Here is a 14,570-nt window from a genome sequence, read left to right as displayed (position 1 = left end):
TATATTAATGCTAATAGTCTGTGTTCATATTATACTGGGAAAATGTTTATTTCCTCCTGTTTATCAGTTTTGTATATTGAATTTGATAGAAAATAATAAGTTGATTCAGAGCTTTGGTAATAAAGAGTTAAGTGAGAGGATCTCCAATATGGCATTCTAAATTTTTTTTCTGCATCTTTGTCACTTGTCTTGGTGACTGAATAGGAATTCACAAGTATCCCTCTGTTCCCCCTACACCCACTTGTATAAATTATTTATACAAATTATTTAAATTTATAAGCCCAGAATTAGTTCTGGATGTTTTGTTTATTTAGACCACACCTGGTGGTACTCAGGGATTACCGTTGATACTCGGGTATAACCAGAGTTTTTTGGCACAAAGTTTGTGCCGAAAAACCTGAACTTATACGTGGGTCATGCAGGTTATTTGATTCGGTGTGCACACACCGAATCAAATGCACGCAGTCTCCAGTCGTCTTCTGACATCTGCTGGCGGGGGCGGTGCTTCAGCTGAGTTCATAAGTCGCAGCTGAGCTGAAGAGGTAGGCGGCTGAACTGAACTGGATGCCCCAGAACTATTTAACCTACAATATTCTGCGCTTTGTATGAGACCGACAGCAGTGATGATGATATTTGTGAACTCAGTGATGATGACAATGGCTATGCTGATACCCTCACATCACAAACAGCTGAAGCTCTGTTTGGACATACAGATGATGATGAGGAGGAGAGATCCAGTTTTGAAGGATTTTAACTTTTGTGATTTGGCTTGATTACCTGTTAAGCTACAGTTTTCTGCACTTTATTTAAAGTTTTAAAGTTATGGTTGCTATTTACAGTTTTTTTATTTTTTTTTTATTTTTTTTATTTTTTTTAATTAATTTTTTTTTAAATTTATTTAAACACCTTAATTACATACATGATTGTGTTTGGGTTTCAGTCATGTAAAGAACACCACCCATCACCAGTGCAACATTCCCATCACCAATGTCCCAAGTCTCCCTTCGCCCCACCCGACCCCCGCCTGTACTCTAAACAGGCTCTCCATTTTCCTCATACATTCTCATTATTAGGACAGTTCAAAATGTAGTTATTTCCCTAACTAAACTCATCACTCTTTGTGGTGAGCTTCCTGAGGTGAGCTGGAACTTCCAGCTCTTTTCTCTTTTGTGTCTGAAAATTATTATTACAAGGGTGTCTTTCATTTTTCTTAAAACCCATAGATGAGTGAGACCATTCTGCGTTTTTCTCTCTCTCTCTGACTTATTTCACTCAGCATAATAGATTCCATGTACATCCATGTATAGGAAAATTTCATGACTTCACCTCTCCTGACAGCTGCATAATATTCCATTGTGTATATGTACCACAGTTTCTTTAGCCATTCGTCTGTTGAAGGGCATCTTGGTTGTTTCCAGAGTCTTGCTATGGTAAATAGAGCTGCAATGAATATAGGTGTAAGGAAGGGGTTTTTGTATTGTATTTTTGTGTTCCTAGGGTATATTCCTAGGAGTGGTATAGCTGGATCGTATGGGAGCTCGATTTCCAGTTTTTGGAGGAATCTCCATATCGCTTTCCTACAGTTTTTTTCTTAAGCAATAAATATTGAAAAACATTTAACCTACTGATTCCTCAATTATTATAATTGTTTTGGATATATATTTTTGTTTTTGATATTTACCGGTGGCTGCTGCATTTTCCACTTTGGCTTATACTCAAGTCACTGAGTTTTCCCAGTGTTTAGGGTAAAATTAGGACAGTGGGCTTATTCTCAGGTTTGCTTATACTCGAGTATATGTGGTAACTCCTGGCTAAGAGCTTAGATGTCACTGCTGGTAGAAAAGATGAAATGCTAATCTGATTTAGGTAGACTTAGGTAGACAAAGCAAGCACTTTACCCTTGAACTATCTCTAGGGTTCACTAAGAATTGTTTAGAGGATGATTTCTTTTTGCATTGATTACCATCATGTCATTCTAACTGTCAATTTTTGATTTTCACTGTTCATCTCCTTCTGAATACAGTGCAGTAACGCTGCCAATTTCCCAATCCTGGCCTTTCTTCTATTGTTCATGTGTGGACCACCACTTGCCAACAAGTAAAAAAACAACAATTTTAAGCCCCAGGTAAATGCAGCAGATACAACAGGTACAACAAATTACCCATGATCTCTTCTGGAGTTTTATTTATTTGCACACAGTGGGAATTGCTATTTCCTTATAAAACACATTTACTATTTTGAAAAAGCAGCACTGAGCCTCAGTGTCTGAGTTTACCTGACGATATCACCTAGAAAACTGGAGTTTTCAGAAGCAGTAATGGGCAGGTTGTCCGAGATAGTTGAAATTTGTGAATCAAGCTAACCCGTTGGAATATTTGTCAACAAAGACTCATATGCACTTGTTATGCCTTACTGCAATTTGATGAATCTCACTTGTCTTTTAAGTGGAGACAATATTTAGCATGTGCAGTAACTAAACAATCTACTGCTTTACATAATACTCTAAACACAAAATTGTGACAGTCTGTTTCATTTTTCGATGCACTCCTAGTTTGATGTCCTGTTATTTCTATATCATTCTTCCTTCTGGAGGCTGGGATCTAAGAGTAAGAGTCATGATCACATCAGCCTGTATGCACATTTCCCCTGCAGGTTCATTAACCAGCTGTCATAAGACTGAGTTTATTTCATGTGTGATTGAATCCAGCTCTGGGGAGGGATAAGATAATGAAATCCACATCCATCACTTTAGGAATTAAAATCAAAGAGTTCTAGAGATAAGAAACTTGCCTAGGGTGACAGAACTGAGAAGAGGAAAGCCAAAACTAGAGTTTTTTTTTGATTCTTAATTAATTCTTCCTGACATATAAACAGTTCTTTCTGGAGAATATTAACATTAAGTACAGTTTGTCAGGGGCCAGAGAGATAGCATGGAGGTAAGGTGTTTGCCTTTCATGCAGAAGGTCGGTGGTTTGAATCCTGGCATCCCATATGGTTCCCCGAGCTTTCTGAGCATAGAGCCGGGAGTAACCCCTGAGCGCTGCCAGGTATGACCCAAACACCAAAAACCAAAAAAAAGAAAGAAAGAAAGAAAAAGGAAGGAAGGAAGGAAGGAAGGAAGGAAGGAAGGAAGGAAGGAAGGAAGGAAGGAAGGAAGGAAGGAAGGAAGAGAAAAAGTACAGTTAGTGGAATGACAGTGCCTCCTATGCATGAGATGGCGCTCACTTAGTCAATTATAGGTTCTGAGCCTGATGTCTCACCAAAAACATAAATTTGGTGACTCCTTTTAAGTGGACAAAAAAACGTTCTATGAAAAAAATTGTGGTAGCCTTTAAATAAATTGGCTTATTTGGGATATACCCATTCAGTAAATTTGAAATTGTGTAGATTAACTCTTCTTTAGACATGCCAGCTCTTCTCATGGTTATAGTTCCTCCCTTCAGACACATTCCTGTTGGCTCTGGGAGTCCCCAGGTGGGAGCTTTACAATTTGTGTATCATCTTCTGTGTCTTTGATTTTCCCTTATGAAAAAGATAGACTGGCTGGAGGAGGTGGCATTGGAGAAAGAGACTGATACTACATTATCCTTTATGATTTATCTCCTTTCTGCCTACTGACCACCAAACAGTATTACTGAATCTCCCAAAGAAACCCTTTGAGGTCGCTACTGAGCACCCTGTTTTGGAGAGAAGTAACTGAGGCAGAGAAAATGTGAAGACCTTTCATATTCATCAGCTACTCACTGATGGTTTAGGATCCCAAGTCAAGTCTGTGTGACTCCAGATTTAAGTCCTTCTCCCTAATGATACTTAAATTTCCACCCATTTCTCACTATTTGCATATGGGTTACAGTGCAAATTTTCTGATGAAATAAAGTAGGGGAAAACTATAGAAAACTGCAAAGTGACCTTGAGCAATCATTTAGCATGTTAAACATCTTATCAGAAATTAGTAGGATGTTGAACACCTTATCAGAAATTAGTAGTAGGTTCAGAACATTGATCAACCTAGGAGTTAATCATTGTTATTATTATCACTTTACAAATGAAGAGACTAAAGTCTTGGAGAGATCACAAAGATGCTCACATAGCTGTCAAGTGGCTCAGTAGATGAATCCCAGTTTGATTCTAAAGCCATAGGTCTGGTTTTAAAGTTGCTCCCTTTGATATCCTTGCTCTTCCTCCCTAGAACTGACTCCTGCTTTCACGTACAGAGATGGGGTTCCCTGACCTGTAAAATTTTGCAGCCTGTGTGCTAAGGCACTTGCTAAGCTAAGAATGAGTTGCTGGTGCAGTATGTCATACTGCTGTTTTATTTGGACTATTTACATAACATTAATCATGGCAGTTGAATACAACTATAACAGCTCTACTTTTATGGCTTGACTTGCATATGAATTAAGAATGAATTTTCCTGGCCAAACCTAAGAATTGGGTGAAGTCCTACCCCCAATAAACTGCTCTGTAGTAGACTGTAACCTAGACACTGGCAAAGTTATGTTTCCTGTTGAGTTGTCCCAATGTGTTATTCTTTGTTTGCTGATTTGTCTTTATTTTTTAGGCTTAGCTGAAAACCCTGACAACCTTTTAGTTATCATTGGTTATTCTGAAGGACTCTTACTTTGCAAATGTGTTGAAGTTTTAAATCTGGCTGAATTGACTGGCACTCTTGGATACTGAATATAAGAAAATATACAAAGTGAAAAAGCACAGATGCAGAGAAAAATATTGTAGTTTGTAGCTTTGTTAGCCACACCTGGTGATGCTCAGGGCTTATTCCTGATTCTCTGCTCAGGTGTTACTCCTGGCAGTGCTCAGGAGATAATAATATGTGGTGCTAGGAATTCATCTAAGGTCCATGTGTGCAAGATTCTGCTTGCTTCTCAATCGCTTTGTATGTTACTTTGTATGTTACTTCCTCTTTCTGTAGTCCAATTACTGGTATTATTGGAATAGACACCCATTAATAAGTAAATAAGAAAATGTTATTTTTTTTACTAGTGAGTTTTTACATTTTAAGATACAGTATGAGTCTCTTGGTATTCTCTCTCACTGTAACCTTTTTTTACTCATAATGAGCAACCATTATGAGTATTGCTTATGCTGTGGAGAACACATGGTAATTCTTGTCCTCTGCCTGGAGGAAATCATCTGGGAGACCAGATGCAGAGTAGAGTTTCATAGATCTCATAAATTAAATGATAAAAATTAAAGAAACAAGTTGTAGGTGTGTTGCCAATTGAAGTTAAGGCTTTTATGTACAGATTGTTTTTTTATCAGAAGAAATGCATGTCTTTGGAAGGTTCTAGAAGGTGGCATGGAGGATGATGGCACTAAACTCTGCCTCAGGTAATTCTGAGGAGTTCTAACAGGGGGACAGAGGAGCCATCTTTGCAGTGATACTGAGACAGGAGTGCGTGCAGTGGTTTCCCAGTTAGTGTGCTAGAGTGATGAAGGTAAGACTGGTTCCTTTGCAGTATGCTGAGGATAAGAGTTCAGTTATTGCGAATCAAATTGGTAACATATTGGAATTGACTGTTGGCGCCAGTTGTTGAATAAGATATTAATTATGGAGTCCTGGATGGGGCTGGATGATGGTGAGATGGATGGAGGGAGGCCCTTCTCTTCCAGCCCAGGCCATGCCTTGCAACTCTCCCCAGCCGGAGGGTCTGAGGTCTCAGGGTAGCCAAGAGGAAATGATCCACAGGCAGTCAGATTTCAGAAGACATGAAGCTTTATTCAAGATCCTAGCCACCTAGGGCTAGGCTAACCTTTTAAGCACCCTATCCCAGCTTCCCTGCCATCTTAACATGTTTCTTCCCCCTCCATCCTGCCAGCTCTTCTGCTTCTCTCTTGCTGAATCTCTCTCAATCTGCCTTTTGGCCCTGAGGCAATCCTTTTGTTACCTACCAAAGACCCCTCCCAGAAATGGGCAGGTCTTATTATCACCTAAGGTTATACGAGGAGAATGGGGGGTGGGGTAAAAGTGACTAACTCTAGACTTTGAGGCTCCTGAACTGGGACTGGAGATAAAGCAATGGATTTAGTCAATAATATTGATGGGATGTATTAAGTGGAGTTGGGAATTCTGGAATTGAGAGTGTGAGAGTGTTGTAGGAGTAGAGTGAGCCACTGTCATGGTTTGCCCTTGTAGCTCCCATGTTTAGCACCAAAAACACTGTTCTGGAAAATCTTTCCTACTTTACAGGTTCTGATGGTCAGTTGAAATCTGCTTAGGTCCAGAGATGAGAATAAAAGGTCCAAACCAGACAGGAATGAGAGGTCCAAACCAAAGCAGCCATTAGTATTAGCAAATGCAGAATGTGATAGCCAGAAATCTAGAGAGAGCCATTCAGATTTCAGGTAGGCAGGAAGTGGGATTAAATTATATTTATAACTGAAAGCACTTTGGCCAATTGAAATTTAACCAAGATCCTCATTGTTGAAACAACTTTGTGTATGTGAGTTTGATATATATTTTGAGGGACAAAAGAATCTTTTTAACCACTGGCTCACTGTAAAAACAACAATAACAAAAGCTATATATCATGTGCTGTGTGCTTGCTAGATTTTACTGGGGAGATTTTAATGGGAGAATAGAAATATTCAAGGCTTACTCCTGTCTCTGTAGTCAGGCTCTGGCTCTCACTCCTGGTGGTACTCAGGGAACATATGTGGTGGCAGGGACAAAAATTAGGATTGGCTGTGTGCAAGGCAAGAGCCTTTTCTCTTGTACTCTCTCTAGCCCTGCCTTACCTTTACATTTTTTTCTATAAGGTAAACACAGATGTATTCTACATTTTACTAATGAGGAAACTAGTTATTAGAGCGTTAGCTTAGTTATTTTGCTAATCTTTGAACTTGAGGCAATTTGTGTCTCCTGGTATCAAGTCACTGCATCTATTTATAGGAGAATTAGTAATGTGTAAACTGGCAGGAGGTTATGGAAAGATCCTTGCAGGTTCCCTATTTAAAAGCAAATTAAGACTTTTGTTGATATAATTTTCATTTTGGGGAAGTATATCTCTACTGTGTATGCAGTTTTTTTCTATTGGTGATTTTTTTTTTTTTTGGTTTTTGGGTCACACATGGCAGCTTGGGGCACCATATGGGATGCTGGGATTCGAACCTGTCCTGAGTTGGCCGCGTGCAAAGCAAATGCCTTATAGCTGTGTTATCTCTTTGGTCCCTTGATGAATCTTTTAAAATTAATGGTCAGTATTAAATTTTTTCCAAATTCCATTGTGTGACATTCAGATTATTGGGCCTTTTTTGAATGGCCAATGGCTTAACATACCAAAAAGTGGCAGCTGAGAATGATTAGTGAATAAGGTAAAGTGAAGAGAAAAAATATATAAAATATAAAATATTCAGAACAAGCAACAGTATTGCAAGAGATAAATAGCAGTTGGAAAAATCACTGTTGTGTGCCTTAGCCGGTGATATGAAGACAAACCAGCTGAGGAATTTTATTTTTTGAATAAGTATTATTGAGCATCTTTCTTAGCCAAAGTGTTGGCACTAGATTCACCTGGATCCAGTCACCAGAATCAAGCCAGGCACAAGCCCCAAGCTAAGAAATTAATTTATCCCTAAAAATGAAATGTGAGGAGGAATTCTGTCCTGAAGAAGCCACAGGCCTGTGACCAAAAGTGACAGCTGCATTAGGGAGGTTGATTTCAGAGTCATAATATTAAGTCAGTTATAAAGATAGAGCAAAAGGTCACTGTCAGGCTAATGGCAATGAGACAAAGATGCTGAGTCCCAGATTATTGGGTCTCTTGGCTTGAGAAGGGTCTCCAGGTGGGAAACTTTCCCAAGAGAACTCTGGAGAGGAATCTGCAGGTTCTGACAATCAGAGGTTTTGTATAAAGGAGACTTGTATAAAGCTGAGCTGCTGGTTTATTCAACTGATGAGGCGTAGAAATGAAGCAGTTTTTGTCTTTCTTAAAATTATTTTAGTAGCAGTTAAAAGGAAGAGATTATAGGGGCCCGGAGAAATAGCACAGCGGCGTTTGCCTTGCAAGCAGCCGATCCAGGACCAAAGGTGGTTGGTTCGAATCCTGGTGTCCCATATGGTCCCCCGTGCCTGCCAGGAGCTATTTCTGAGCAGACAGCCAGGAGTAACCTCTGAGCACCGCTGGGTGTGGCCCAAAAACCAAAAACCAAAAAAAAAAAAAAAAAAAAAAAAAAGGAAGAGATTAATTATTGTCATGGGCAGTGGCAGGGGAAATGGGTGGCTACCATTAAATGAGGAATAACATAGTACTTCTAATGATATTTTTTATCATATTTAGGCATGTAAAAAAACCTATGTTTTGTCCCAGGGGACTGTCATTCTGCCTTTACTCACATTAAAGTTTTAACTAATTGCAATAATGCCATATATAATAAATACCTGTTCTGTCGACTAAAATATTTTCCTCTGTCTTTGGTATTTACTCTCAGTTTCTAGCTCAAAGCTCATGGAAGCCTTGGAATTGCCTACCTAGTAAAGTGTCATCAAATGTGATCCTTGTTTATGTAGTAATTTGGGAAAACACCTTAAGATTGACTGGTTGTAGGGGGAACCATGGTGAGGATTGATTTCTGATTACTTCCCTTGATTTTCCAGTGGGGAGAGGGACCAGTGGTCAAGGAATCCATCAAGCCTGCCCATGGATGGTGCTCATATAACCCTACCCCCAGGTTTGGTACATTTGGGGATTGGCAAAAAGGTGGAGCTTTGGGAAACTGCATGCCAGGAAAGAGCATGGGACTGTGTGGCCTTTTCCCTTCATACCTTGCCCTGTGCATCTCTTCCACCTCAATGTTCCTGAAAAATATCCTTTGTAAAAGCTGCTCATCTAGTAAGTAGATGGGTTTCCTGAGTTCCAGAAGTCTCTTGGACCAATGAATAGAACCTGGGGTGGGTGTCTAGGAAACTCTGATCTCTATTTAACTCAAAAGTACAGGTCTCCGCCTGCATCTAAGGACAGGTTAGCAGGAACTTTCAAAGTTGGTTGTTGCTTGGATGCCTGCACACAGTTCCAAGTGCTGGGCTCTGTTGTCTCAGAGATTACCCTTTGTCCAGTGGAATCTATAGGACTCTGGTTAGATGGTAGAGCAGCGTGGAGTGAATTCTCAGACATCTGGCTAGTGCCCAAGAATTGCTAGTTGATTCAGGGAAGCCTATTTTTCGCGCATTTGCATGGAAACTGCTGTCAGGGCATGCAACATGCCAGTTTATTACAAAGTCCTTTTTTAATTACTGAGTTCTTAGCAGACATGTGCTCTGTCTCAGGACTATAGTATCAATTCTTGTTATCATGTTTAAAATGATCAAATATTTTGGGGCTCTGAAGGCCATCACCAAATGAATGACTAATGTGCAGGAAAACCATCCTAATTAACTTTCTTGGATATTGATCAGATAAACCCCAAGATTGATTGCACTCTGAAATTTTTATGAGGCCTTTGTTGCTTTGGATAACTACTCTCTGAGAGTACTTTCCTAACACTAGAAAGAACAACTTCTGAGTTTATTCATAGAGGCCTCGCTTGCTGCACATATGTGTTATTCTGATTTTTTATAACAGTTGTATAGAAGTGAGTTCAGTGTTCTTTTTTAAATTTTAAATTAAGTTTTTTTGTTTTTTTTTAGGACCACACTCAGTGGTGCTCAGGGGTTACTCTTGGCTCTGCACTCAGGAATTATTCCTGGTGGGCTTGGGGACCACATGGGATGCTAGGGATCGAACTTGGGTCAGCCGCATGCAAGGCAAATGAACCTGCTGTCTGTACTCTCAGTCGGGCCCCCACCTTTTTAAATTTTGTAATTGTTTAAACACTGTAGTTAAAACACATTCATAATACAGCTGATTTTTTCACATTTAAAAAGTTCTTCATGATTGAATTTCAGTCCTACAGTGTATAGCACCCTTCACCAGTACACATTTCCCACCACCAGTGTCCCCAGTTTCCCTCCCGCCCTCCCCATCTGCCTGTCTCTGGGGGCATGTATTTTACTTCTCTCTTTTTTCTCTCTTTCACTTTCGTTTTTTTTCCTTTTAGACAGTGTGGTTTGCACCTTTGTTGCTGAAGGGGCATCATAAATATCACTTTACCTCCTTTCTGCACCCAATTTCTTGTCCAGAATGATCATTTTCAGCACTCGTTGTCCTAGTGGTTCTATCCTTCATATCTGGAGGTATAACATGAAAAACACTTCTTGTAGTGTGCTAAATGTGATAGGAATTTCCCTTTAGTAAGTAATAATAGCTAATCGTTAAATCTGTTTCCATTCTGTGGATATTTGTGCAACCTTTTAAGGCAAAGTCATCATTTCCACTTTTGTTCCATAAAATTTCAAAGCTATCTTGTAGATCTTAGTAGGAAACAAAAAAGTAAACTCAACTAAATCACTGTTGAGTGTCAACTTCCACCTCTCACCTTCTTCACCTGAGCATTTATATGGGCTTCTTGCATCTCTGTGGCCATAGATATATTCATCACATTCTACTGCCCTCCTACTTTTCCTTTGCCCAAACACATGGCCTGTGATATCGCCAGAGGAGACAGCTTTGTTCTGAGTTCCATGTATTATTTCACTCCTGGTGGAACTTATTGTCCTGCTGTCCCTTCACACACCATGAAGGTTCAATAAATCCAGGCTCTGCTTTGGCTTCATTTGAACCCCAGCAACCTATCCACTGCAAACCTAAACTATGTAAATGAGCAATTCTGGCTGTTTCTCCAGGGGACTGCCAGCCGTGAAGCCTCACTTGTGACTTCCCTGATGTTTGACCCCGGCCCAGAGAAACTTTTGTGCTTGTGGATTCCAAGTGTGAAGTTTCTGGTGTTTCTTAGGGAAGTGGCCCCTCTCCCCAAACCTCTCTCCTAAGTCCTTTAGGGGTTGGGATTTGTGGGGCCTTTAGAATCGATTGTTTCATTCCCAGTTTCACTTTCTGGAATTTGATTCAAATTGTGGTATTTAGCTAGAGGGTCTGGTTTTCTTTTCATCTGTCTTCTGTACTTTTAGGGGAAGTATTTAGGGCATCTCTGTCCATACTCAGACACTTCCAGGTGCCCAGTCTAGCGAAAAGAAAATTCTGTTTGGGGAACCAGTTTTTTTGTTCAATGGGTACTTTGCAATTTGAAAAATATTTTTTTCCTATTGTACATTTGGTGTTCATGCTAATAAAATTCTGAGTATCTTATTGTTTTCTGTGTTAGTGACCCCATTACTTCACATATAGATCCTCTACCACCTGGGTGGGCCTCTACATGTCCAGTTAATCATGCAAAAGTAATTTTAAAATGGAAAGTAATTAACCTTATTTTATCTGAGAAGTAGGACTGTCCCTGTTTTAAATCTGTATTTTGTTGGCCAGGATTTATTATACAGTTTCTTTTTCAGCGTCCAGGTTAACTGGAGAGTCTAATAACTATTAAAAATATGTACATTCCTAGTGCTTTATCATTGGTACCTGTATACCATGCCTCTAAAAATGTTGTCTTTATTACTTTCAGACACAAGCCATCTGTTCAGCATTTATAAAGATTCACTGAGCTAATATGACAAATGGTAACATACATTTCTGTCTCAACTTTGTCTCAGGAAGGAGAAAACATTTTCTACTTGGCCGTTGAAGATATAGAAACAGATACAGAGCTTCTGATTGGCTACCTCGACAGTGACCTGGAGAGTGATGAGGAAGATGGGCCCATGACAACAGTGATCAATGAAGGGCAAATGCAAAATCCTGATAGCCAATTGACAGCAAGCAGAAAAGGTATTTATTATTCACTCTTCTGAATGACTTGCAGCACTGACAGTGGGGCTGGAAGATAGTGGCATTGTCAGAAGAGATGGTCTCTAGGCAGTTATTGCTGTCCTGGATGGGGAATAAACCATAGTGGCTCAAGTACCAGCAGGAAAAGGTGGGTGCTGGGCACGAAGCATGGATGTGCCTGCAGAACCTGCCTGAGGTGAGAGACAGATCCCCTGTGTTGTGGAATGGAAGGCCCTGTGAGCTTCTGTCTTTGCCTCTGACTTGCCTCTCATGTGTCTGGAAACTGGGCCTATCACAGTGCTGGACCTTCACTGGCTCATCTGCACAAAACAGGGAGAGCTCAGGTTCTGGGCCCCTGTAATTCTTGTTTCTCATGCTTCTTTGGGATGATTTGAGTTCCCCCAATCTTTTGCAACTCTTTCTATTCTGATGATAGAGGCCTGTGGATGGGAGCACTTTTGGGATCACCACAAACCTGTGGTGGAATCGGGTCAGTAAGTTCTGCCCCTCAGGAGCTAGAGCGCTCCTTTGTTACCTGCTCAGTGAGGGAACAACAGGGCTGAAAAGAAGCAAGAGGCATGTCATGGGTGACATCACTTCATTATGGACTGATCCTTCCTCAAAAATGAATTTGGTACCTAAAAGTTCCCGCAGACACTGGTCTCTATAGTTGCCTTGGGGATTTCTTTGAGGGGAGGTTTTGATTCCTTTTGGTCACCTAAGCTGAGAAAAGTATGCATGTCTTCAGAGTTGTTGACTTCTACTTTTATGTCTTTGAGTTGGATTATTTAAGGGGGAGGCAAGGCTAGGCTGTTTTATGTTGTTCAGATATACTGATGCTGTTTTGGAATGTCAGATTTGGGGTGTCTGGAATTCTTTATCCCTCCTTGTCAGTGTTTCTGCCTTTATTCATTGCCCTCAGGCCATGCTGTTGTTTTGTTCACTCTTTTAACTGAGATTTTCAATACCTCCTTAATACTTATCTGTTATTAATTTTACATCTCAATAAAGTTTTTCAGAGGTACAGCTTAATATCTTGCTGTTTGTAGGAGAATATACCCATGTATGTTTTGATTATTTAAAAAGAATTGAATTTGTATTTTATTTCTGGTAAAACAACAGAAATCTTTTAGAAAATAATTCATATCTCATCCCCTTAGTATCACTTTTTCATGGTCACTTTTACTTGCAAACAAAATATGAGTTATTAATTAGAAACTATTAAAAACAAGCCTTATTTTAAAATGAGGACAGACATGAGGCAGTCTTGGTTTTAATTCTGTCTCTACATCTGTGTCCATCTTAATATGCAGATGGTTTTCGCAGCAAAGAGGACCAGACCTGTCCCCAGTGTGAATCCACTTTTACCAGTGAGGTGATTCTGGCCGAGCATCTTCAGACCTTGCACCAGAAGCCCATAGAGGAAAAGGAATTCAAGTGCAAGAATTGCAAGAGGAAATTCCCAGTAAAGCAAGCTTTGCAGCGACAGTGCGTACAGTCAAAAAGATGCCCCCTACCCACCGGAAAAAAATAAAAGCAACAAAACCCAAAAAAACCTCTTTAAAATGAGATGCTAATTCAATTTGTTTAGATTCTTGAACTTGATTCAGTCACATAGTTTGCTTAGACTGTGTGAAGGCTTGAGTTGGGAGAACGGAAACATTCCTTATGCTTGTGGACTCGTCATTGTTTAGTATCATATGTTGAATCCCAGAACATTCTAATTGTGAAGTTTAGCAAGGAAATATTTATGCTGAAAGGTGATTGTCCACTTTATAACTTAACATTAATTTGTTATTTTGCTAATATGAACTTCAGTTAGAAGTTTGAAGTTAACTTCAGTTAGAAGTTCAGTTAAAATTTTGCTACTGTTAGGAGGGGACAGGTAAGTTTTTGTTTTTTTTTTTTTTTGTGTTGGATGTTCCTTTTGAAATCAGTATAGGGAATATTTACTAAAGAGAAACAGGAGTGTTTGGGCGGTACACTTTTTATGACAGTTTTTCACAGAATTTTTCTTTAATTGATGAATAATTTATAGAATAAGAGGTTACAGGACATGATGGTTAGGTTAATCAAATGATATCACAGTGTTCTGCTTTCCTTATTAATCTGTTCATAGTAATCACATGCTATTATGAATTCAAAAAGGTGAGAAAGTAGACACATATCACCATTTTGACAGGCTGTCACCATTTGAACAAGAAATCTGTGACATCTTAATGTTTCATTTTTTTATTCAAGAAAAATGAGGAAATGTGCTGTATTTCATATTGAGACTGCATTCAGTATAACTACATTTCTGCTTTTGCTCATGAAATTTGAGATGGAAAAGTTTGCATAAAATGTAATAAAGCTTACATAACACAAGGATTATACCCTTGGAAATTAGGTATTAGGCTCCAAAACAAAAACAAAAACAAAAAAAACCCCAGTCAAGTGCTATGTACGTTTTAATGAATGGATTGTAAACTCTGTTATCACCAGCATGGTATTTATTTCATGTCTTATTAATGATTGTACATAAAAGAATCTTTGGGGCCGGGCGGTGGCGCTGGAGGTAAGGTGCCTGCCTTGCCTGCGCTAGCCTAGGACGGACCGCGGTTCGATCCCCCGGCGTCCCATATGGTCCCCCAAGAAGCCAGGAGCAACTTCTGAGCGCATAGCCAGGAGTAACCCCTGAGCGTCACAGGGTGTGGCCCAAAAACCAAAAAAAAAAAAAAAAAAAAAAAAAAAAAGAATCTTTGGCTTAACTGGGTCTTAAGTTAGGCACTACTCAAAGTTTAAAAGAGCATGACG

The 14,570-nt window shown here is 39.5% G+C and overlaps 1 protein-coding gene across 1 annotated transcript in view; it reads left to right on the top strand.

Moving 5' to 3' along the window:
- The window catches only part of PRDM5 (PR/SET domain 5), a 166,003-nt gene that overhangs the window by 51,735 nt on the left and 99,698 nt on the right, over positions 1-14,570 (top strand). Inside the window, exons 4-5 of the mRNA XM_049786905.1 lie at positions 11,600-11,774; positions 13,088-13,262. Coding sequence (XP_049642862.1) covers positions 11,600-11,774; positions 13,088-13,262 — 350 coding nt within the window. The remainder of the gene's footprint in view (positions 1-11,599; positions 11,775-13,087; positions 13,263-14,570) is intronic.

The sequence above is a fragment of the Suncus etruscus genome, chromosome 14, assembly GCF_024139225.1.
Source record: "Suncus etruscus isolate mSunEtr1 chromosome 14, mSunEtr1.pri.cur, whole genome shotgun sequence".
Lineage (NCBI taxonomy): Eukaryota > Metazoa > Chordata > Mammalia > Eulipotyphla > Soricidae > Suncus > Suncus etruscus.
The sequence above is the reverse complement of the archived record's forward strand: the minus strand, read 5'-3'. Positions and strand labels throughout refer to the sequence as shown.